The sequence below is a fragment of the Phalacrocorax aristotelis genome, chromosome 2 (assembly GCF_949628215.1).
Source record: "Phalacrocorax aristotelis chromosome 2, bGulAri2.1, whole genome shotgun sequence".
Taxonomy (NCBI): Eukaryota; Metazoa; Chordata; class Aves; order Suliformes; family Phalacrocoracidae; genus Phalacrocorax; species Phalacrocorax aristotelis.
Window position 1 is genome coordinate 152,449,480 of NC_134277.1, and position 26,668 is coordinate 152,476,147.

The following is a 26,668-nucleotide window of genomic DNA, read 5'->3' on the forward strand; positions in this document are numbered from 1 at the left end:
CTGCGAAGCCTGCCTTCCCAGAACGGTAAGCCTGTCAGTACGACCTGCAGGCCATGTCCTGCACTAGTAACAAATCCTGTACGTTATAAAGCAGAGCTTGCATTCATTGCCTGATTATATTTAGTGTCACCAGAAGTATACATTTGTGCAAAACCAACTTGTCATGAGTGCTGATCACAGTCGCGTAACAAAGAGCAAAACTGACGATAAAATGTCCTAGATTATTGATATAAGAAAAAGGCAGCAAAGCTACCTGTCATTCTAGTCAGAGTACCTGAGTTCCCATACTTCTCTCCCTTAGAGGTTTAATCAAAGGAATGACAAATCAAGTCCCTATTTTCTGGCAAGGGCAAGTTGTACACGTGCGCTCGCGCTCACGCTAGCTCAGCAGAGGCCAGCCTGCAGCCCACAGACTTAAAGCACAGACAAAATCAGCCCAACTGCTTCCCCAGGTAGCTCTAAAGCCGTGTAGTCACTCTTGTGTGGAGCCCAGATTAAGTCAGCTTATTGGATCCAGGCTGGTTCTTCAGCTTGCAGAGACAGCCTGTGTCGAACAGAACACGTTACCCCGGGCTCTGTATGAGCTCCGCAGGTAACCCGAGCGACTCCACGGGAGACACACTGCTTCTGCAGGCTTGGAGCCAAGCGTCTGGACCTACCAGAGGCACGTAGCTTCAGAAGCAGTGACGTACCCACATGCAGAGGCACTTCTAGAAGCAACAGCAGAGCTAAAAGAATTCAAGCTGGATATGTTCTGGCATTCAGAAGGGACTGGCATGGAGATGAATCACATTTTATAGACAGTCTCCCCTAATTTTCCGCCCAGACATTCCTAGCATGAAACACTTGAACAAAACCACAGTACGGCCAGTAAAATAACACTTCCTTCCTCATGGCAAGAAATCTGTTTACATATTGAAGCTTTAAATCTCTCAAAAAGCTAAACCGTTACGCTTCCACTCCTAATACCAAAACAACCAACCTGCAAGTGCCAGGTCCCTACTGCATAAATGACCAGCGTCCACACAAGATACAGAGCTAATACGTAACAGCTTATAACACAACTTTTATTAGAAAAGTTATACATAACAGCATGAACTATTTTCAAGAATATTAACCTTGAAAAGCAACAAAACCAGACTAAAAATGTGTAACAAGAAACTAATGAACTTTTCTATAATTAAACATTCAAGTTATCTACAATGTCTCTTTTTACAAAGGGGAAAATAATGGTTTTACAGGCACGTCATGTTGAAAATAAAGCTGTGGTAACTTTATACAATTGACTTTTTCGAGGATTATTAAAACGTGGTCATCATGTAGTCTCAGATTTTTTTTAAACATTCACATAATTTTACAGTTGAGTATACACTGAAATTTCAGTGTCCCAAAATTATTTCACAAAAGTGCCAACATTAAAACCAGAACCTTCAGTGTGAATAATTTTGCCCTAAAAAAAGTTAAGACAGGTTTCCATAATCAACATATTCACATAGTTTCTGGTGCTACCTGGTCTAAGAGTAAAGCTTCATTCTTTATGAGTAAAATCAAATGTTTTGAACACAGGAGTGTGCATTATTGGAGGAATTGATACTAAAACCATAAATATATCCAAAGAGCCATTAATACACTACACAATGAAGTGGAACTGTGCCCGTTTGCACTGTATATTCAAGTTTGTTGCCCTTTTGGTACAGGTGGTATCTGAATTTAGCATTTTTACAATGGCAATCTGTCCAACTTCTCTTATTCTTATCTCCATATGCCTGCTTAATAAAAATCAGATAATTTACAATCTAGAAGTCTGTTTTAAAAAGTCTGGAGTTTATATACAGCTCTAACAAACCTAAAGCATTTTGATATCTTAAAGGTTTAAATGAAATTACTAGAGTTTTTATTTGACGCTTATTAACAGTAATTAGCCATTATCAGTAGTGGACCATAATGAGGTGATAAGTGAAAAGGAATGTTTCCTCTAAAATGCTTAACACGTGTTCCATCCTTTCATGTACGCACTAGTATCACGTAGAGGAAGTGCTTTCCACAGACACCCGTTTCCCCTTAGCATCAAGGGCTACAAAAATCCAACTGCAAAAATGCAGTGACAAAGCAAGCTGACATATCAGGCACTACCTTTCATATTGGCAGCTTTAAGAGACCCACGGTATGCACAAAGATCTAGGGGAGGGGAAAAAACCCACTACTATGAGAAGCAGACCGAACGATTCAGACAAGTTTGGCAAAGTTTTTCATCAGACAGTAGGTTGGCCATTCAGGTTCACTTGTATAGGTTAAAAATATCACTACTGAATCAACTAGTCAAATTATCGTAAGACATTTTCATTGATACTCAACATTACATGCACCAATATTGCACACATCTGCTCTGAGTTGTTAAAACAATCTTCATCTGGGTCCTTGAGCTGCCTGGTTTCTGCACTTGGAAGTCAAGCCACCCACCCAGCAGTTTCACTAAAAATTTAAGTGGTAAATTTAAAATACAAAACCCAAAATAACCCAAAAAGAAAACCAAGGACTTTATACAGACAATAAAATCTAAATTTTCTGCAACGGTCTTGTGGGCCCTACAGATGGGGCAATACATGTACGCACTAGTGAAACATACACTAGCTCCGCTGTATCTAACCATTCAAATAATATGAAATCTGGGACCAGGCGTTGCAATGATGTCACTGTAAGGCTCCTCCTGCGTCAGCTCGATCGCTTGCTGTTTTTTAAGTACCAGGAAGCTGTAGAATTTTGCAGCTGCTTGTTTTCTGTTCGTATTTCTGCACAGCTCAAGCAAACTGATAGATTCCGCTCCAGTCTTAGCAAGAGCTCTCTGAAAGACAAAGATTGATACCACAAATTAAATAGAGAACTACATACAAACAAGAATGTCTGTTGGCAAGATCCTGTTTGTTGTCAGCCCCAGGACACTGTGAGGGACTGACAAGGACTCTACATTGGATGGGGACATTGCAACATGTGCTTGAAAGTTTCTATATCGATCTTATCTAAATGAAACCAAGTAGGCTTCTCAGAGATGTGTGAAAAAAAATCAGTCTTGAATCTGTGCAACTTATTCCAGAAGCACAGTGGCAGAGCACAAGATTTTCTTGCTGGACCAATAGCTAGCCAGTCTTTTTTGACTACAGGACAAATATTTTAAAATAGGAATACAAATCCTGTTTTATTTCTCAAAATAAAGATAACTCCAAAAATAATCACGATCTATTGTTTAGAACAAAAGTTCTAGAGTGATGGTTCTTTAGAAGATGCATCATTTTCCCAAGGTGAAAGCCTGTTCATTTCTCAAGCTCCTCGCCTGTCTAAAGCGAAGTACCCAAAGTTGCTTACATTTTTTTCAAAGTCTTGGCCAGAATATTAAAAAACCAAAAATTTCGGAAAATAAATCTGCTGCCTAGAACAACCACCAACATCTTCAATTTAAAACAGAAACGTCTGCTCTGGAATATCTACTAGATGAAAAGATATTAGGCTGGCCAAACCAAATTACTTTATATTAAACATATCTGAACCTCAAATCTCATTACAGGCTTAATGTTTCAGCCATCCAATGTGATGCTCTTTTGGGCACAGGGAAGAAAGAATTGAAAAAAACCTAGACATGGTCCAAAGAATTCGGAAGCTCTTTTCAGAAACTGTGATGAAACATTCAGAGAGGAAGACATTGCACAACATTACCAACTAAACAGCTGTATACTTTAAAAATTACTTTTAAGCACAAGTTGTGCTGGTTTGGGCTGGGACATTTTGCTTCACACAGCAGCTCATGTGGTGCTATGTTTTGGATAGGAGCAAACAGGCTGGGGGTGCACAAGAAGCTGGGAGGGGACATGGCTGGGACAGCTGGCCCCAACTGACCAAAGGGATGTCCCGCACCATATGATGTCATGCTCAGCATATAAAGCTGGGAGAAAGAAGAAAGGGGTGAGCGTGCATTCAGGGTTATGGCATTTGTCCTCCCAAGTAACCATTCAGTGTAATGAAGGCCTACTTTCCTGGGAATGGCTGAACACCTGCCTGCTGGTGGGAAGGAGCGAATGAACTCCTTGTTTTGCTTTGCTTGTGTGTGCAGGTTTTGCTTTACCTGTTAAACTGTCTTTATCTCAACGTACATGTTTATTTGCTTTTACCCTTCTGATTCTCTCCCTCATCCCACCAGGGGGGAGTGAGCGAGCAGCTGCATGGGGCTGAGCTGGTTACCAGGGTTAAACCACAACAACAGTTTAAAACAATCTTACTTAAACTAGCAGAATTCTTGCAGGTGTGCAAAAGGACCAACTTAAATCGTACCAGTTTACAATGCAATCTGAAATACATTTAAGTGTATTTAAGTGTCATAAAGGCTATTTAGGAGTTTAAAATTAAGGTTGCAGTGTTTAGAGATGTAATCAAGTAATTCTTATAATGTAACTCTAGTAACATTTTCCAGAAATGTAACGCTTTTGCTTGATTACATCAGACTTTTGAGAAACTTAAAAGAATATGAACTACTAAATCTCAGTTTACTAAAAACTCAGCAGCATTCCCCATACCTCACCCCCCCAGTCCACTACAGTGGAAGTTCAGAGATGCAGTAACAATAATGAGCATTTATCACCAGAGATGGAGCCTCTGAATTTCATGAAAAAAGTGAGGATGACTTTGGAAAACAATAACAGCTTAGAGAGATGGAACCAAAACTTCAGTGACGGTAGAATCTCAGGAGTAGCCGAAATGTTTAGGGAACAAAAGGGTAGGAAGCGCAAACTAGACTGAAAGGCAAAGGTAGTCCAAGAATATAAAAGTACACATACAGAGACCTATATGCAAACAGACAGCAGTTTGCACTAAGTTCAAGTGCATATTAGGGCTGTTCAATTAGCTTATCAGAAAAAAGCTCTTTAGTTCTAGGAAGCAAGTGTCCATCCACAAAGATGATCTATCTGTGTAGACTGAAGCCACATACTGAAAAATAATGCTGCACCTCAGCCAAGGTCAGATTCCCACAGTTCTTAGATATTCAGCTTATCATAGCATGGAGGCTTTCAAACTGCCCTAGCTGCGAGTAAATGTCTGTAAAATGGTTTTATCCCTAGACGTAGATGGGCTTTGCCTAGGGTTACATAGCACAAAGTCAGAGGTGCTAAGGTTTCATTAAAAATACAATTGGGTTCAATTATTTTAAAATTTGAATTTCTGGGAGTCTTGCTTGCTCACCAAGTGTGGGCATAATGGTTGAAAAACTCTTGAAGCAAAAAATTTTACTTCAAATGTTCTTTGGAAAAAAGTGACAATTATATTATGATTTGATCAATTACAAGCATTTTTCCCCCTCTAAGACAGAACTGATTGTTACAGACTTAAAATATCTATTGCAAAGAAAGCTCTTTCTTAACCTTTTAAACCCAGGTCAAAAGTGTTGGTGGGCACACTCAAAAGCTACTTTAAGAGAACACAAATTATCAGGTGTACCTGAAGCCCATGAAGCATTTGTTGAGTCCTCTTGTTCCATCTCCTTTCTTCTTGATCCTGATCACCCCCTGTGCCATCTTCTTCCTGCAAGCAGCCAAAATTCACGCATTTACAAAACAATAATCTTTTCATCCACTGAGTTATGAAAGGTAACTGAGCTATCTAGGTATTCTAGATATCACTGCAGCTTTTTCTTTTCATCAAGCCGGAAGGTTTAGAGAACTTGAGTCACAGGATACATCTAGGAGAGGCGGGAAGTGGGATGGAGGAAGACACACGCGTAAGCTGATGTACCGTAGTAAGTTTGTCTGCCACTATGATTATACCTCAAAATGTTATGCTGATTTTAGTAAAACAAAGAAGTTCCGTCATGGCCGCTGAATGAGAAGAGACACTTCAGCCTAACCTAGGATTGCTAGTACCGAACACGGTATCAACAATGCTTTTATTCTGCAAACATTACTAAACACAGGTTCTCATTTCACTGTGGAAAAAGAACCATTGAAGAGGAAATGAGATTGTTGCTAAAAGCTGCAAAGGCTGGCTGTATCGACTCAGCTCCCCATGCCCTGTAAAGCCCTCACCTACACAGAACAGTTCTTTTTTATGGAAGATGGGTTATATATGGCTTTTAAAATAAGAACTTTATACCAAAATAGCAATTAAAAACACCACAAAAGCAACACATGTAGGCAGTATCTGCCTCGTTTCAGGTCTTAACTCAAGAACCCCAAACTGTGCAGAAAAACTGTTTGGCCATTTCTTTATTTCTCAGAATTAAGTCAGCATGTATTTCTTCCTCTTCATTGTACTACTTTTAAAGTAGCATTTCTCTGCATCCAGCAACAGCCTGAAGTGGTTGGGCAGCTGGACTAGATGATCATTGTAGGTCCCTTTCAACTGAAAATATTCTGTTCTATTCTAACAGCTTTTTACATTGCTAGGAAAATCATCTTGACTAAAGTAATTGACTAACAATTCACATTTCTTTGTACATGTGACTTGTAACAGAGGGAAACTTCATATGTCCAGATACATTCTTTTTACAACAAAAAAATCAGATTTTAAAAAACTAATTTAATATTATGCATTTTTGGTGTTAAATAAAAAGAATCTATGAAGTTTGTTTTGATATCCACAGAATATTAAATATTGTAGCTAAGAAACAACTTCAGTCATCCCATTTTAGGATGTGGATGGTTTTCTTAAACATCTACTTATTATTAAGTAGTGTGAACTATTTAAAATGGAACTATAAAATTAAGTTCAAAACCTATTGTATAAGGCATCCTAAATATATACAGTCATTTAATCGAACCACGTGTGAGAACAGGAGAACCTTCTAATTCAAAGCAGAATGTGCATGCAATTTATAAAGTGAAATAATATAAAATTATCATCACAGAATAATTTAAAAATCTACACTTCTGAAGTTGTCATTTCCCAAGTAAGGCCTGAAGATTTATTTCTTATGCCATTTAATGAATCCAAAGTCAGACAGGGCTGGGGAACACCCAAACCCTTTCTACATAGGATTCTCACCTCCTCTTCTTCCTCCTCCTCTTTCTCCTTTTCCTTCTCCTTCTCTTTTTCTGGCAGAAGTTCTAGCTCTGGTATTAGCTGGCAGATGTTCTGGGGCTCCTCTGGAGGCATTTCTACAGGTGGTATTTCCAGCTGTTGTGATGGTGGATGCTTTAAGAGTACACAATACAGTTAAGCCAAAATAGCTTAATTTTATCAGTGCTTTTACAGTGCTGATGCTACAAACCAGTTTCACAAAATCCAAGTCTCTAAATCTTAGCCATTTGTCAGAAATATTTCATTTTCAAAAAATAAAAGCTATTTGTTTTGTTGTCCATAAATGTATTTTTAATCCTTTAGATTTTACTCAGACCGGAAATTATGATACCAGGCTTTCCAACAACTTCACTTAGTCCACCATTCAAACTACTGATCTCATTTCTTGGATCCGCACACACAACTTTAAAATCCCACGTAACCAGATGCAGCGTGGCATGAACACACTTTAACTCACTGGAGCAAGACATCTTCAAAATATCAAAATCTTGTTCTTTGCAATACAGGCATGAAGGTATTAAAACATAGGTACTTTGTAAAGTTTCCAAAAATGTATGCGTGACTTTGGTGCTCAAGTATCATTCTCAGAAGATATTTATATCAAGAGGAAAGTCCAGAAAAGCAGTTTAACAGAATTTATGTCATCATTTTCAATAAAATTAATATACAGTGTTCTCCCCCTGAATCTATACACCATGAAGCGTTGGCCAGTTAAGTCACCTTGATACATGAAACTGTTTGTACACATACCCTAAAACAGCTCAAAATAACTTGTGTTTTGAGAGTCATACAGCAGGTATCACTATAGGTATGTTGCCAGAGGCCTGATCTGGTTGGCACAATCAAAGAATTCCCAACACACACCAGGAGCATTGACTTAAGCACAAACAACTGATGTCAATGTCACCCAATGACATGGCCAAGACAAGCAGCAGCTGCCACACTTTTTAGTAAGATAATGTAACATCTAACAGTCATTCTACAGCAAACAACCTGTTAGCCAAGAAACATGTGAAAAGTGGGGTTAAAAATGCACAAATATGAGAAAGACAGCATAAACCAGGACCATTCTTACCAGGTAAGCATTCAGAAGAAGAATACACATTTCATTTTGCCCATTTCCTCTCCCCTTCATAAATATGGTTTCCTTTCACATTCCATCACAGATCTTACAGAAGAGGAAGAGCTTGTTTCCACAAATCTACTCACAACTCAACTAGGAAATCTTTCCTGAAGATCAAAGTTTTTCTTTGAACCCTTAACCCTGGAACACTAGGACTATCTTAAAAAGGGAATTTGTACAGCTAGCACAGTCCTTCCTTTGTCAGTGAAAGCTGTTCATATACATTTGCCAAGCAGAAGAACTTAATAGCTTTGTAAGCGATACACTTTACTCCTTGAATACTTTTCCTGGAAGAAACAATGCCATTTCTTTACCCTACCCGCATTTTAAATGGCTCAGTAAGCTTTCCACTAATTAAAAAAAAACACCATAAAGACTCCCCAGGGACAAAGATTCTGATATTACTCCAGCATATCTCACAACACTACAGAAAGCTAGTGCCTCAAATCTGCGTCACTTCCTGCTCAAAGACACTACACCCACTTCTCATTCTCAAAAAAAAAAAAAAAAAAAAAAAAAAAGATCTTACTCACAGGTAACACTGGCTCTGGTTCTACTTGCTGCAGTTTGCGTTTAACACCTGTCTGAGGTGGTGGGGGTGGCATAACCGATTCATCCAGGTTGGTTCTGCTGCCTTCCATCATCGATTCCTGTAAACGACTTGGTTCTTCCAGAATAGGTTCATCTATATTCCACAGCAAACCCAGTTTTAGATATTTCGGTACAGTTTCAAATTACTAAATTCAATCTGCTATTAATTTGGAACTGAGCACTCTTAATAGCCTGCATAGCTTTTGCAGTGACTTAGAATTGGTGCAGATGTGCATACAAACCCAACCCAATACCCATTTAATCCACTGGATCAAACTGAGTCTTTAAGTGTCTTCTACTTCTGGGAAAAACAGCTATTTTAAGTAAAAGACCGTAAATCAAGCTGAACAACCATAACAAAGCTCTTTGCTTCATTCAAAATCTTTGGTGACTGAATATAAAGCACAAACAAAAGAGAAAAATAAGCTCTGAGAGAAAGCATAGCATCTTTGACAAGACACAAACCAATGACATCTCGTTGCTGCTGTTGCTGCTGTTGCTGCTGCTCCTCTCTGGGAACCTCCGGGTTTTCAAAGTCTTTAAGAAACTCATCGAGGTTGTCAGCTTCCCCACCTTTCCTCCTCTTTCGCAGGTCTTCTGGTACCAGGGGTGTAAGACAACGAGTAAAGAGCTACAGGGGAAAGGTTATATTACTCACTGTTGTAGTTCTCAGTGTCCTTAATTTCATTTCTGATCAAATAATTATAGGCCATCTTGCTTTCCCATTTTTAAGCTCCTCTCCAACAGTAGTAACATTAAAAAAGTAATTTATTTCTGTAACTGATAAATATTTTAAGCATTGGTGTCCTTAGATGTTTTAATGAGTGGTTTCTTTTAAATTATGAATACTGCTGTCACTATATCACTAGTCATATGATGTTTACTATCTATGAGGCACAATCCTGAATATTTAGAGATAAACCTGCACAAAAACATTACCTTCAGTAGCCTGTTATTCCACAAAGGCTGTGCAGGCAGAGAGAAAAGCTTTTCAACTCCACCAGTTTCTTTCCACATCATCAGTTTCTTAGTAGGAGGTGCCAAGTCCAAAGTAGTAACAATATCTGAGTAGTCACTTAATTGGGCTCGAATAGTCTTGCTATCCAGTTCTTTCACACTGTCCACAATCAGCTTTCTCTTCCTCTTTGCTTTGGTTTCCTTGACTGTTGAGATTTTTAGCAAGTAACGAAGGTTAGCTCATACAGATACCACAGTGTAGAATAATCTTGCAGGTTCTCTATAGATCTCATTTGCCCATGTATAAAGCTGCCTCAAGAATCTAAGGCAATGTTAGCTTTGGGAGAAGGAATGAAAAGCTATAAGCACTACAAAAGGTCAAACAGTACAAACACTGTCCCATAACTTAAAAAATCTTCTGCATGTACTCGTAATTCTACCAAATATACCGAAGCCTCGCATGTCCTCAGCTGCTCATGCCTCCCTCCCTCACAGCTTGCCTATCAGGCTGGTGCTTTTCAGGGGCAAACCCCTGAGATGCAAGGTCCCTTTGACCAAAGAGTCAAAATACCACACCAAGCTCTTCCCCTACGCCCTATCTGAGCTTTGGTAGTGTTAATGTGGGTGGTTATCTTACCTGTACCTCTCATCCTGCTCTAGAATGACTTTACTGTAAATTGCTTACAGCCTGGCACTCTGCAGCTGACCCTGAAGCTCTGGCAAACGCTGTCTTTGCTGGTCCCAGCTGATCAGCTAGGACCTCTGTTGCTAGCTTGCCACCAGAGGGCACTGCTAGGGCTTTTTAATTGGCCAAGCAGTAAATCGGGGCCTGGAGTTCAGCCTGAAAACACAGGACAAACTACTTTTTTTCCAGATCTTTGTGTTTGTTTTTTTTTTTAATAAAGCAGGGATCTGTTTATAATGAGCCAAATACAGTACCAGTTAAAATAAGTGTCTTGCATTAGAGACAAAGACAAGGAATTTCTCTATTTAGCAGAACTTCAAATACAAAGACACATCTCTGAATTGAGTAATTAGTTAAAGCTATGAATCACTAGAATACACTCACTCTCAGTGTAAACAGTCACTCCTGGCCATCAAACATAGCGTATAGAGAACTGTGCTGCACTACAGATACTGTATTAAAGACACGATGAGTTCTATTCCAACTCATCCTATGTTAACCAGCACATTTATCAAAAGCTACAGAATCATGTCACTATACATACTGACCGGGGAAAGGACAAACTAGTATCCTCCAGGACCATCAATGTAAGCTACCTACCTGGAAAGTACTGGAAGACTACCATCAGAATAAAAGGAATTCAGCACTTGGTCCCTGGTTTCTCTTCCAACTGAGAAGCAGAGTCATCAGCTGTGCTAGACATCCATTTCCATTCCTTTCCAGAGCTAAGGTGGTCTCTGATGACCCAAGTGAAATATTCCCAAATAGCTCACTCACCAGTTATGTCAATAGGCTCCAGAGCAAAAGCTTCCTCTTCATTGGGAACAAGTGTTGTCTGATCAGTCATAGTTGGTAATGGTTCAACTGGATCTACTGAGTCCGGGCTGTCTGGTCCACCCACTGCCAATTAGAACAAGTATCTTGCACTATATCAAAACATTAAGAAACTGTGCTACCCTTCCTATCCATTCTGCCACACCTTAAAAGTGCTTTACCACATTTCATACTTTTGAGCCTAACATACTTTTAAAGAATCAGAATCCCAATTAAATTAGTTGAAAACAAGTAATTCTAGATCTAGCCCTAGATCATACTCACTTGATACGTTATCATCATCATCCATGTCATCATGGGGAGGTTGCTCTGGCATCATTACTCCACTTTCTGAGAGTGCAGGTGGGTCATCAAAAATACCACCATCATTATTACTGAGAAGTTTGTCATCTGAAACAACCACACGAAAGAATCAATTCTGAATCCACAAATTCATGAAACAAGTATAGACAAATTTATGACGTACAGATGAATTTATGAAAACAGATAACGATAGCGCAAAGGTTAAAGAAAACTATACTTTCAATGCTGACGCAAAAGCAGTTAGGAGTGGTTTTGCAAGCTGCATTTCCACTCAAAACTTGAGCTTACAAGATAACCTTTTTTACAACACATATGCCACATATTTGCATCTTACTAGGTTTCTTGGTACTTCAGAGAGAAGCACTTAACACATTTCTCAGCATATTAATTAAACCCTTGGAAGGAGTCAAAGAACAAGAAAAGTTGCATATTAATTTTTCTCTAAAGAACATTACACATAGAACGGAAAAACTCTGGATTATTTAATTTTACTTCATTTGAAATACACCGAGACTTAACATGGTATGCATCATCTATATTGCCGTTGCACTCACCAGAATTCCATCGCTGAAGGCGTAACTTAGAGGGGGACCTTGGCAACACAGGAAACAATCTCCCCCCATCCCCTCAAGAACTAATTATTGAGGCAGAAGGTAGGACAGAGGAAAACCAAATTTCTCAAACATACCCAATATTCCACCATCATTTCCTTCTCCAAAATTATCATCTTTGTATTGGTCTTCATATTCCAGGTGATTAGATTTCTCATTGAGGTGACTGGTACTCTGTTCAGGTTCCAGCAGGAGATTGGAAGCACTGGTGCTCACTAGCATGTCATCCTCAAATGCACTACCTTCTCTCATCATCTCACGATCATCCATCCCAAAGTCACCTGCAAGAATATGATTTCACTGCTATAAATGCTAAAGAACCAAGATGCAAGAGACCTAGCTAATCAATCAGCAAAGGCCCAAATATAAAACTAAATTTATTTAAAGTTATCTTAACTGCAGAGTTAATGACAAGATGTAAGGAATTATGCCCAGCAGTACCATAGTGAAAATGCTGTTCAAACAGTAAAAGTAACCATCTGCTCTTCAAAACATTTTATCATGCTTATTTGAATTGATTTTAGCAAGATCCTACCACATTTTAGCTGCACTGAAACCAAATAACTCCAAGAAATTCAAGAAAGTTGTTCCTTATGCCTCGAGGTTGGGCTTCATGTACAGAGAACAAACCAATACCAAATCAACACCACTCTTAATACCTAGATTATACTTCCAAAAAGATTACTAAATTATGGATTATATTATTGTACTCTGGAAACCAGATATTCAAATACAACTGTCTTCAGGCTTTGATTCAGATCTTAGGACACTGTTCTTGAAAAGATACTGAAAGAAGTAAACTAGTCACCACACGGCCTGCTGCAGCTTTAGAAATCTCGTAACAGTTTCTGACTGAAAACATGCCTGTGATTAAAGCAATGCCTGACTTCATATTCACACCATGCTTCGAAAATTGTCATTGACGTAGTACTTCACTAATTAACCTGACTGAATATTCTTCAGCTTTATATAGGCAGCTAGAAGCTTGCTCAATACTAGGGGACAGGCTTTTTAGAAAAACTGACACGTACAAACTAAAAATTAAATGTACAGAAACACGGCATGTTTAATCTGATTTGCTTTGTACTTAATGGGAATTTCATATTAACTGCAAAACCATAACTTTACAGTTACCAAAATTAGCTTAGTAACACATAATAATACACAAGATTTTTACCAAAGTCATTATCCTGGAGGATACTGATGTTGCCTACTTCTTCTCTCATTGTAATTTCTTCCACTCTACTCTGGTTCAAACTGAACTGCTGGGCCACATCAATATCACTTAAACAAACAGAAGGCAATTATTAAAAATCTCAATTTTTAAAAAAGTTACCAACAGATAAAGCCTGCTTGGATAAATGTTAAATTAGTTCCTAAAAAGTACACTATACAGTTAAGTCAATTGATGAAAAAGCTAATGGTGAGTACAAAATAGAAAACACTACTAAAAACAATAAGACCACTCATGGTTAAAACCTATCATCCGAATTGTGTTAGCTTCTAGGAAACATATCAGTAACCTCTCTTACTCCTTGCTATGTTGGGATCACTAATTTTAAAGGCCGAATTAATAACTGAGAACAAACTTCCTCCCCTCCAACTTCAAAAGCTATTAATATATTTTATCAAAAAGTATATCTAGTAACAGTACCAAGTTAATACTCTTTGTGGTGTGTTAAGGTATGTTTTAGTACACCACAGAATTTTTATGTAGTTTCAAATTAGTAGATGCTCTAAATATAAACCAAATAGATCACTGAGTAAAACGAAGTGTATCCCAGAAATTCCATTATGCATAATCCAAAAGGGCAACATAAATTTTTTAAAGATAAAAAATTATTCAAATTGTTTAAAAGTAACCCATTAGTATTAAAAAGCTTTAAGAATTAAAAGTGCCACTACAGAAGGTCAACAAGGACGTTTCCATAAAACTAATCTTGTCTAACCTGAGAACATATGTGATGTAAAGTGTCTTGCATAGAAGAAAAAAGAAAATTATAATAGATATCTGAGTTTTTCAAAAGCTTCTCTAAGGCAGGCTTTAATGTCGTTAAAATTACATGTTACTATGAACTTAAAATCAATACAAAGATGATTGCATATTTGCTAGTTATATTAAGACTTAAGAATACAGGTTACCTACAGACTTTAATTCAGCAGTGAGTTTGCTGTTTAAAACCAGGTTCTCCTCAACTAAAACCAAACATCATTTACATGGAAATAAAAATAAAAAATGAAACCAAACAAAAAAAAAACCACCAAGCTTACTCTAGATCAGGAAGTGGTTGGTCAAAATCATGAAACTCCTCAGGTAAGGTAATAGCATTGTAAGCAGCCTCTCTGTTTTCCTCAGGCAAATCGACAACCCCTGCAGAGAAGAACACTCAGACATGAGTTCCCATTCCTCACAAGGACAGCGTTTTTCCCCGTGCCTTCAACATTGTTCTCTCAGCACATTCAATTGAACCAATGGTAGGCACCTATGAAGAAATCTTAGATAATGTTAGTATTGAGATTCAGTCTAAATCCAAATTCAATACCCTCACACCCTTGTACTGCTTTGTGTAACCCTGGAAGCCTCAAATCACTTGATAAAGTTTGTGTAGCACAATGCAGAGCTGTGCTACAGGTGTTTTATGACCGACGTTTTATGTCATCACAACACTACGCCAGTACCTGCTACAAAATCACTTTATCATGAAGCTCCAGATGAGCTACTTAGTCCTATATTTTTGTTTTCATAAAGTAGCAGCAACCAGCAGCCTGGTTCAGGTAAAGGAATGGCAACACAGTATGACTGCTTTGCTACTGGTTATTTAGCAGCTCAATCAGCTCTGAAAGTCCCAGCACAGTACAGACTGTACTTGGGGTACACAAACTCTTACGCTTCTGCATTTAAGAGAGCTGGATTACCTAAACCACATACATACCTTTTCTTATCCTCCTGAGATGCTTAATCTGCTATTCAGTGGGCATTCTCAGAGCATAACTATCAGATTAGGCATCACACAAAAACACTGCTAGTAGCAGGTGCCTCTCATTCAAAAGTTTAGAGGCCAGGACACTTGAAAGTGCATGGAAAATGCAGGTTCAGTTCCTTCTGTAACTTGCAGAAGATTTGAGCTCTATGTTCTGCCTTCTGACCCACACAACGCAGACAATTCCGAGGTACAGATACTTCAGAAACACTGTGCCCACTGTGTTCCCCACTGCAATGGATAATCAAAGAACCACTGTCCAGAGAGATCAGGAACAAGCATAGATCTGTAGTTTACTCATCTTGGTACTTGGCCAGGAATAAAGAAACCTAGTCCATCCTTTCAGAGCTATCCAATATTTTTACCTGTTGGCTGCTTAAAATAAACATGTAAATGATTCTCAGTGCAGACAATATCAAGACAATGCCTAAGCCACAAAGCTGATAAACTGAGAGCAAAAACAAGTGCCTCAACTTGTTTCAGGTCAGCATGCCACTTTTTGTAGATCTTGTGTTAAGGTGCTTCACCTTCTACAGGCACGCTGTTTGGAGTGGGAAAACAGGGAAAACAGATTGTCTTGTGAAATTAGACATATTTATGTGTTCTCATCACCCAGGGAAGTTAAATGCAAGAGTAAACGAAAAATTGGCAACAGTCAACAAATTACCACTGAAAGCTACATAAAGTTCAAAGCCTGAAGCACAATGTGAAGATCAGGAAATGAGGATAAAGGCATTATATACCTTAACTTTTCTCAAATTTACTGTTGTGCTGGCTCTCAAAAGTTGCCTTTTAACAGAAAGTCTTCCTTAAGTTAAGCTTTTAAATCCATTACACTCACAAATCTGAAAGAGTAGAATATGATTCCACAGCTGTGAGTATCCCGCAGCGTCACTGCCACAGCTACACTCCAGCTGGAAAAAAGTTTCCAGGCCAGAATTAAAGAAAACTCTCAACCATGTGTAAGCCAATCAATTAATTGCTGGACAGAAAGTCCTTTCAGGTATTAACATGGCTCCCCATATTAATGGAAAATATTAGAGTAAGCAACAAGGAAGTTGTGCTGTACATACAAAAGGGAAAATATTTTTGTCCCGAACATTACAGATCAGAAACTAATATGTGAAAGTGGTAAAAAACCAGCTTACTTCTATGTTTCTTTTGTAACTCATGGCAAGACAATCTTTACCCTTAATGGAAACCAGCTCCCTTCTGTGCTTCTATTCAGTGCATGCAACTGGCCTTTTTCATACTTGCAACAGAAGGTAAAAACCATGCAGAATATTTCCATTTAACATCATACACCAACAGACAAAATCATAATTGAAATTTTATTGAATCAGCACTAATAGGAAAACTTTTCCTTCAGAATTCAATTAAAAGATGCTTTTCAGCGTACAACTCAGTCACACAGCCAGCCTGAAGCTGCACTAAAGAAAATAACTTCTCCTATAATCCTGTATAACTTTATGCAATTCTTCTACAGAGATAGGAAGGTAGAACTGTATGCCTTCCTAACAAACACCATTATATAACAATGTAACTTTTCAGAGAGTGCTTAGATAAAGACAGATACCTGGACGAAAAGCCATCTTAATCTTAATGAAAGCCTCATTACAGTCTGCAAGAAGATATTTTGCTTTCCTGTGGTAGATTCTAACAACGCCTAGTAAGAGATGTCCTGAGGTTCGAAGTGCCATCTTCACCTAAAAACATATTGCACAACCAGTGAATTAGATATAGCCTTACTGTTTTTCCTTTAACAAAATGTCAATCAGATTTGCATGAGTTTTTCAATAACATCAAATATCGAAAACAAGTATAAAAATCATCAGAAAACTGAAGAGGGGAGGGAGGGGAGGGAGGGAGCGAAGGGAGGGAGCGAAGGGAGGGAAGTCTAAAGTTTAAGACAATAAACTACATATTATTTATGGATGATATGGCAAATATCAATAAATTAATAGCAGCTCCCTCCAGGAATTCCCAAACACTACTCTTTCTAGTAAAAGCAACCAAACAACCAACCCAAAACCAAACAAAACCAAACCAAACAAACACAAAAAAGCCCAACATATAAGACAAAACCGATTTTACCACATCTTTTTCTGACATCTTTGTTACAGTAATTGTGAAAAAAGTGAAAAATACAAAAATTTGGACAGCCAAAAATTATGATGTGGTTCAGTAAAATTTAGTTAAAAACTGTTACATGTTACCTCTCCATCTTCTGTCCTGTAGTTAAAGAGAAAATCAGACAGAAATAGTGGAAGATGTGGGGTGTCCGTAAACAAACAGTGCAAATTAAAAGAAGTTTAAGCTCCTTTCTTCTTTAACCTCACTGCTTTACTATGCAATTAAGTATCTGATGTGAGAACAGAAAACTGACAAAAAATTCTGGGAAGGACTTAAGTACTTTAGTCTGAAAGAGCACGAGACTTGTGCTGAAGGGTACATGGAATAATTTTCTCCCGAAAAGATTATGCCATACAGGGTTTTAACCTCAAACTCTAAGAATTCAAAATTTTTATTCTAATTTTATTCTAATATTCCAGTTGATGAAAGTGTTACACAAAGTTAAATACATGAAAGAGGACCTATCAATTTCTCCTTTTTCTTAAAGAATGCTGCAGCTCACTACTGAGTCCATGAACATTATCTTTTTTTTTAAATCCTTCCAGAGCTGGCACTGAAGCAGATCAGTTCTGGAATATTAACCATCTCTGCGATTCTACTGTACATTTTTTGCTTTACTTCGCAGTTCTTCCAAAATCCAGAGTAGCATAAGAAACATTGTTATATTTGTATCAACCAAAGAAGACAAAAGTAAGTTTTCTTTTTCAAATAGTTGTTTTTCTTATACGACATCCAGACATCTGTTAAGTGACAAAAGTCACAGCCACATCAGACCACTAGTTCTTAAGTGGAAAATTTCATTTTCATGAGTAGTAGAGGGGGGAAAAAAGACATTTAAAACCCTAAGTTCCTCAAAATTTCCTCTGGTTTCACAATAGCCACGCAGAAGTGTTATGTTTTTCAGTTATGTTGCTATCTGTTTGCTTCGCAGAAAACCAGAGACTAAAAGCTCCAAAAGCAAGGCTTTTATGCTACAGCGTAGTATTTTTGTTATATGGCAAACTATCATCATGTTACCAGTAACATTAAAAGCTACTGCAAAACTTCAGATCTTTTTGCTGTAGCTAAACAGAAACATGCTTTGAACTTAGGTCACAAGTGTAAACAATATCTTAAGTATTATTTCTACAGCTCTCAGTTACAACAGCACTCAAAGATTGTCATCATAAGACCCGTAAAAGTTACTTCTTAAAAAGCCTGGGCTTTCCTCCTTTCCAAACATCTGCTCCTAAGTGATGCATCAAGATACAAGTCCTCCATTTACACAAAGCATTATACAAAACATTTTGTAACTAAATTACATGATCCTTTAGCATTAGAAAATTGACAATACTCTTCAGAATCAGAGTCAACAGAGTATTTCACATCTTGACAAACCTTTCCACCCTTTAAAATAGCAACACTAAGAATTCTATTTGTTTCAGTGACTCAAATAGTAACTACCACATGTACGCACCATTTCTTTTCACTACAAGATAACATTACATCAGTGTAAAACAGATACCTTTGGTGAAATGATACTCTCCACGCTGCTCTCCAGATTACATTCAAAAACATGGGCTTTGGTTAACTTCTTATCCCAGTGGGCCGCCAGCCAGATTTTGGCCAGCGGCCCACGCTTGCTCAGGACAAAGTGGGCATAGAACATGGTCCCAGATGTCTAAAACAAAGTGCAAACCTGTAAAGAGAAAGGCAATTTTTTTTCCCTAGTGTTTTTTTTTTAAGGAACATCCTTGTAAACACACCTCTTATCCGCAGTAAGCAAAGCACATGTTTGCTTTTCAATCATTACAGGCAGACTATTCGTATAAAATATTTAAGAAGCCAACACTTACAAGTGGTGGCCGTGCAACAGAATGTATATTTATTGCAGAGGAAATATAAAGTAGGAAGAACAGCAACGAATGACCATTTACATAATTTAAAAATATTTACCATCCCACAAGAAAAAATCTTGACTATATTAAACATTATGATAATGATACTAAACTCATAAAATGCAAACCAACATGTCTCAGTTTTCAGTCCACAGTAGTTTTCTACTGCTTCCATTTCTTTCTACTCTTAATTCAGTAGCTACTACTATACTTAGCAGTATATATTCTACATTGTTTCAGTAAAACATTCAGCATTATAAAATTCACAGTCTTAAACGTCTCGATTTCCCCACATTCTCTTAAACAGAAAGTACAATTATGTCTTCGTTTCTGAGCAGACTGCTCTCCATTTCATAATCCTCTTAGTAATGCTTCATATTTTTTACTCAAGTGTTGATAAAAATGGTAGGAAAATCAACAGTATTATTCCAAACTTGCTGAAGATTTAATTTTCTTCTTTCTCCTTCACCAAAAAAACAGACTTCCTTTTATCTGCATATCTAGTGACTACCTTCTTAGGACTGATAAGACACCAACCTATTAAACCATGGGGAAGCAGAACAGCATTATGTCTTACAATTTAAACATGCCAATTTCATGCAGGAGGTAAGCATACAATTCAGTTCATCTACAAGTTCAGAAGACAAAGAGTTTGCTTTAAAGAGGTGGAAGATTCTCCAGAAACAACATTTTCTCCAGCGATATGTGTAACTAGGAAAAAAAGAAAGAATAGAGAAGAACAAGAGAGATGCAACAAGTGCATTTCAGTTTTTACCTCCTCCAACCTACAGAAAAACTGCCAGGGGAAGCACAGCAAGCTAAAGGTAAAAGAGGGGCAATTTAACCTTGGCAGAGCCAGTGGGAGAAGCATCGGTTTCTAGCCATTGAAAAAAGCAAAACAGTGTTTCCAAATGCATGCCAGCACAACTTATAAGAAAAGAGGGAGCACAGGGCAACAAAAACCATTGGTAAACATGACAGCCAGAGAGAGATTCTCAGGAAGCCAATTCCCAAACCATACCAATTTACTTTTAAGTAAAAGAAACAAGTTTCAAAGCAGCTATGGTAGAGCTGTTGATGTTTATAGGGTATGCTTCACAAAAAAGAGGAGCACAACTGTGACTGCTAGAAAAATAAGTACAGGAGCAACTGGCATTACTGCTTCAGTGGAAGCGAAGCCAACCTCTGGATAACAATCGAAAAATCATAGATGTAGTGGTAAATCTCTGAAATTAAAGGCCAATAATCTTTTTTTTTAATTGTGTTTTGGGTGTTGTTGTTTTAATAAATGGGAGTCGAAGGAATATAAAGTGTAGGGAAAATTATCCTTGTAGTGCTACCATACTCTACTTGTACCCACTCATAGGTATTGTTCAACATGCAAGATGGTAAAAGCTTTGAATTTCAGCTGCATTAAACAGAACAGAGTTGTCTGGACAACAGAACTGATTATCAAGCTTATCTGTCTTAATGACAGACTGGCCACTGATTCTGTTCATAACTGAGAATGGACACAGTGGGGAGGATTTAAAGTAGAAAAAGGCCATTTTCAGCTTCAGCTTGCGTTAACACAGTAGACAGAAAGGATTAAAATTGCTCTTAGGAGTGAAGTTCATAGCTTTGAGTCTAACCAAGCTGCAGATTAACAAAAAGTTAAAATGCCTTTTTTATTTGTTGAGATTGTGGGGGCTACAGACAGTGTTGCACAAAGATGGACATGAACAAGCTTTTTTAGGAAGCACATGAAACAATTTTGAAAGTCTCCTTGATCAGTAAAAGTTATCTAAAGAAAGGTATTCTACTTCCCCCTCACCCTCCCCAGTGTTCTCTGAAAGACATCACACTGTCTCAAAAGCCAGGAGACAATTCAATCCCTGTACGCTTTCAAAGGCCTCACAGTATTTTTGTATATGCAGAGACATAACTTTGCAGCACAGCATTTTGATATCGAGTTGCCATCACAGCCATGCACTGCTCTGGTAACAGCAGGCCTGTAAATTACCCCTAAATATGAGGTACAGGTGAAAACACAAACATACGGTTTACAAAACTGTATGACTCCACTAAAAACTTCCAACAACAGTTGCAAAAGAACGTACTTTGATTCATGGAGTTTGGCAAAATTATTCCCCAATGTTTTACAATCATTAAAACACGTAGCATGGGCTTCACAAAACTTCAAACATACAGTTAACTGTGACCCTGAAAATATACTGAAGATTTCCTGTTAAATGTGAAACACAGTATTTGGACAGCTCAGACAGAAACAACTTACTACCTTAAATCCCAGATAGCAAGGGTAACGCAAGCGTAAGACAAACAACTATCTAAGGTACCTAAGAGGAAGCAAGGTTCCCCAAATAACAGAGGTGCAAGATCACAGCAAGGCTAATGATTTCTCAACTTTTTTTTTTTAAACAGACACATTGTTAACTTCTTTCTGCCTTTTAAAGAACTGACAATCCAAGTCAAAGTACTCCCCTAAGGGGGCTTAACATATATGAATGGGTTTTGAAACATACGCCTCATTAGCAGTTAAACCAAAGAATAGAGGCTGAAAACCACTGCATTTGCGAACGCAGAGAAACAGTCAGTGGTCACCTGTGTCTGTGGCGTTTGCGTTTCCCAGGTTTGACTGCCCACTCACTACTGGAGTTATGGATCAAACCTAAAACTTGCTTCTAAGACTAATGAGAGGATTATACTATGTGTGCAGGGTACTTAAACTTTTGGAGTGAATAAGAACCAAAAATAACTAGCTTCTGACGGAGGTCATCTATTCCTCTTTGTCCATTAATGAAGCCTTGCTACAGGAAAATACATAAAGAGAAACAGTGACAATCAGACTACAGGTGGTTTTAAAGTGTGTTTAAATCTGAACTGTTATTAACAAATAATACTTCCACTCCCCAAAGCACTAATTTCCTGTCACAATAGGAACCTCTACCACTTTCAAATTCCAGCAGATGCTCTGCTCGGTATGGTAATACCTGGGTTACAGCAACTGTACAAACCCCACCTTTACAGTTCTGAGCTGCAGCAGACCAGCCACTGGTGTTTACAGCATCAGCACAATTGCTTAAAGCAGGCTGCAACAGTTGCTCTCACTTTCTCCAGATTTTTTTCTTTCTTTTCAGATAATCCTTCTCCTTATTTCAGGCTTTTTGTCTGATCTTTAATTCATAGGGCATTATGCTGATGTAGAGGCATAAAAGGAGAAGAAATACATTTTCTGGCACAATTTTTGAGACTGGGATGAATGTTAAAGGAACTAAGTTTCTTGGAGTGGCAGAGTGCTCATGCAGACATGTAAAACATATGTTGTTGGCTGCAAAAGCAAATCATAAGAATCCTCAAAAGAAAAAGGGTAGCTGATGGCTCTTAAAAAGCTTGTAAGGTAAAATATAACTGTTAATTTTTGAAATTGACTGGATACGAACCAGGACCTTAAAACTTGTTCTAAGAACTGACTCATTTTTCTGTCTTGCTTGCACTGCTCTGAGGCAAAAATATGTACTCACACAAGACCAGGTGGTACCAAATCCTGATCTTGCCAAATTGCTCTTTTAAAAGACTTTAAACTTGATTCTAATTAACTGCAAATTTGCTTCAATGTGCCACAATTGTCCTCAGGTTCCTTTCCCTAAATTGGTCCTCGACAATTGCATAATCTTATTTTCAATATTTTTCTTTCTATAGAAGTGTAAAAAAAGGCTACAATTCTATACACAAAGTAACTGAACACGTAAAGTGAAACTAATACAACAGATAGTACACAGGGTCTGATCCAGAATCTGCCTGTTTCATTCTCTCACCTGAGTATCTGGCAATTGACCCTCCCAAAGAAGCAACAAGGAAATTGCGTAGATGCTACTTATGAACTTCATCTTAACCATTAATTCACAAATATCAAGTCTAAAAATCCTTCTGCATATTAGAATAGCTATTTAAACTCTGCAAAGCACTCTTGCATAGCTTGAGTCCCATCTTTCAAGACATTCAGAAAGAAGCTTAATGAACTAGCAGTTGACAGTAATATTGCAGACAACAGACACAATATTCACCATAATGTAATTTGACCATGGTTCACTCTAGCCCATTACATCCACTTGCCTGTTAGTCTACTAAGTCAGGTTATGTATACACACACCAGTTCATAGGTTGTCTTCAATTAGTTTTATTGTCACCTACTTTTGTTCCTCTCATAAGGCTACTCTAGAACCACATTCATCCACTGATCAGCAGACAACCTCCAATATTACAGTCTAAAAATCAGCCAGTTGTTTTAATGCATTTGTTCTTATGCTACCCTTCAATCTCTCTCCTCTGCTGGTTTCCCCCTACACACATATTTTCTTCCTGTGCCATCCCTGTTTCTGTTTTGCTAAGCCAAGCCAGGCCTGGGTGATCTGAGGAAGAGTGAGCTCACCCTGTGCACCCACAGCAGTCCAAGTTGGCTCTGCCAGAATTTAGAAGTCCAGAAGAATTACCCTGACCCTGCAATTGTACTTAGAATCCTTCAATTTTAACTCATAATCCTTCACTATACAGACCTCACATGTCTAAAACTTCCCTGGTGCGGGCACTTACTAACATTGTCTCACTGGAAGGTTTCATTAACACATTGAACACCTGGTGTTACTGAAAAAAAAATTCATGGCAGAACCAGTCTTCACAAACTCCACTAATAACTGTTTACAGCTCAATACCACTTTCCAGCACTACCTTATTTCATCTTCCTTCAACCACCTTTATAAGCCTTTGGTTAATCTGCACTTTCCTGAATTTTACTATATTCTTTGTGGCACCTGCAGCTTTACCAAAATTCAGTGACAAGTCACCTCTATTTCTTATGTCCACAAAATCAATTATTGAAACGACAAAATTGAACTCGTCCACCCTGACATACCTTTGATAAATGCATACAGCATTTTCCATTTGTCTCCAAGTCTTGTTTTTCCCATCAACATTTTTTTCTGAAATCTTAAGGCTGAGGTTGCACCACCAGGTCGATAATTGCTCAGAACACACCACTCCTTAACAGGAGCTGCATCCACTGTCCTCCAATCACAATATACTACACCCCTACATATTCAAAATTGCTAGAACCAGCACCCCACTGAAGTTACTAAATCAAAAGGCAGGTCACTCAGAATTATTGTACAGGGTTTGAGATTATTAAAACCTATGAACATTGTTCCCCCCGCCCCAACTCCATTTTCATATCTAGAACTCAGCATGTATCCTGCCCTTGCCCCTAGATTCAGTATGTCCACTCATCCAGTGGGAAAGACTCTTTTAATTTTAGGCCCTACCTCGATTATCCCAGCCTGTTTTGCACTACTCCAGTTCCAACTCAAACTGACTTGCAGAAACCATGAATTAACACACTCCTTAAATGTACATAAGTTGAATGAGAGAATTCCTTATGTTACTCCATCTTTTGAAGCCGTTATTCTTCTGCACTGTTCTCTCAAAGAGCCCAAATAGATTAAAAAAAAAAAACTTTCTAGTATTTTGCCTCAAAGAAGTTAAACTCATTATTAACTGAGACAACTAGTTTTATTTCTGTGGGAAACCCCATGGTATCAGCACCCTGATGACAAGACAAAACTAATTTAATTGTGTGGTAATTTAAGTTTATTGTAGGTCTCACTAACTTTTTGCTCCTTTTATTCCTCCCCTCACACTTACTTCCTCCCTAGTTAAAATCAGCAGGTTTTGTTTTTCCAAGTTTCACAGAATGTCAAATATTTACAAATGAACCTTCACAACATAAAACACAAGCCTGGCCCTATTAATGCTTTGATGTTTCCCCATTTTTGATGTAATGAGTTTTACTGAGGAGATTAATGAAAGTGTATGCTTATTGCACACGTTGACACCATCTGGGCCTAAATGATATATTCTGCAAGTTTACAGTATTTTCTTCCATGCATCTAAATTTAACGGAAAGCCATTTTCATTGAAACGGTCCCAGTGACCCCAAACTTCCTTTATTGTCGATAAAAACACAAGACCTTGTTTTGTATTTTACAGAAGTCTTCATTCAGGATCAGGGAGAAATCTTAGAAATTACAGCATGATTCACATCAGTGTCCACAGGAACTCCTAGAGTAAAAATTTTAATTCTTCATTTTTCAAAGGGCCTTTTATTTGCGGATCAACAGTCACAGTGCCCAGAAAGTGGTTCATATGTTACCGGCGAGGACTGAGAGAACATTCAATAACCTCCTTTATCAACTGAGGAGCAAAATTACATCAGAAAATATGGGACAGGCGGATGAAACTTCGCTCACCCCCGGCCACGCCGTCCCTGTCGCCAGCCCACAGCTGGGCAGCTGTAATATTGCTCCGGCCACCGTGCCCCGGCACGTTGCTCCCTCGGGTCCCCCGTGTTAGACCGTACGTGACCGCACCCGCCGCGGGGCGCACACCAGCCCCGCTCCACCCCCGTCCCCCCCCCGGGGCTCGGCCCCTGCCACCCCCGGGCCGCGGGCGGGGTGACCCCAACCGCCCGGCCCCCGGGACGGCCCCACCGCCATGCCCCTCCCGGGGCGGCTCCACGCAGCAGGCCGCCAGCCGGGCCCTCCCTCCCGCCCTTCCCGCCCGCGGGGATCGGCCGCGGAGCCGGGACAGCCCAGCCCGGGTAGGCCGGCAGCGCCCCGAGAGTCAGGCCGAGGGCGGCCCCCGCCATGCCCCTGCGGAGGGCAGCAGCCAGCCGGGGCGGCCGGCGGGAGCGAGCCGCTCCTTACCCTGGTCCGGTGCCGGGAGGGGCTGGCGCGGCAGGTGCGAGGCCGGGCTCGGTGACCGCTCCGCTCCTCCTCCGCCTGGCCGAGCCGAGCCGGGCCGAGCTGAGCGGAACCGCTCACTCAAACAAACAAGATGGCGGCCACGGCCCTTCCTGCCGCCCAAACCGGCCGTTCAAATCGGCAGGATGTTTACTGTTAAACGGCCCCCGCCCCGCCCCGCGCCACCGCCCGCCGCGCCTGCGCAAAGCTCCGCCCCGCGGGCGGCCAGGAGGCGGGCGTACAGCGGGAACAAGCCAGTTGCGCATGCGCCCGCCCCCACCGCCCGGGAAGGGGCGGGGCAGCGGGGATGACGACAGGTCGGGTGAGCCACGCCTCCTCGAGGGGCGGGGCCAGAGCGGGGAGGGAGGTCATTGCCCCTGAGCGGTTGCCGCAACCCCGCGGTGCCGGGCCGGCGGCCTCGGGGCGCGGCGGGGCAGCGGAAGCAGCCGTTGGGCGCGCGCTGTTGCCATGGCAGCGCGCGGCTGTTGGGGAGGGCCCCGTTCGCAGCCCCGGCCTGGTCGTCATGTCAGGGTCCTGGCGGCGGGCACCGGGCGGCCTGCCCGCCGTGCGCCCCTGGGCCCCTGGGCCTGGCAGGGGCTGCCCGCCCCTCGGCACAACGTCCGAGTCCAGCCCGGGCTGCCGGTGGGGACCGGCCTGGCTGCGTGCGGTGCTTCCCCGTCTCGATACTCAGCGAACAAAATGCACCGCCTTGAAGGTGACTCT

The 26,668-nt window shown here is 39.8% G+C and overlaps 1 protein-coding gene across 1 annotated transcript; it reads right to left on the minus strand.

Annotated features, from left to right (window-relative positions):
* Positions 1–1,046: 1,046 nt before the first annotated feature.
* RAD21 (RAD21 cohesin complex component) lies at positions 1,047–26,145 on the minus strand. The gene is made up of 14 exons (XM_075085641.1): positions 25,910–26,145; positions 18,782–18,955; positions 16,721–16,850; positions 14,435–14,534; positions 13,341–13,447; positions 12,241–12,444; positions 11,514–11,639; positions 11,193–11,315; positions 9,713–9,936; positions 9,239–9,404; positions 8,716–8,867; positions 7,024–7,173; positions 5,482–5,565; positions 1,047–2,842 (listed from the first exon to the last, which is right to left on the minus strand). The coding sequence occupies exons 2-14, from the start codon at positions 18,923–18,925 to the stop codon at positions 2,651–2,653; spliced, it is 1,902 nt and encodes a 633-aa protein (XP_074941742.1). The 5' UTR covers positions 18,926–18,955; positions 25,910–26,145; the 3' UTR covers positions 1,047–2,650.
* Positions 26,146–26,668: the final 523 nt, after the last annotated feature.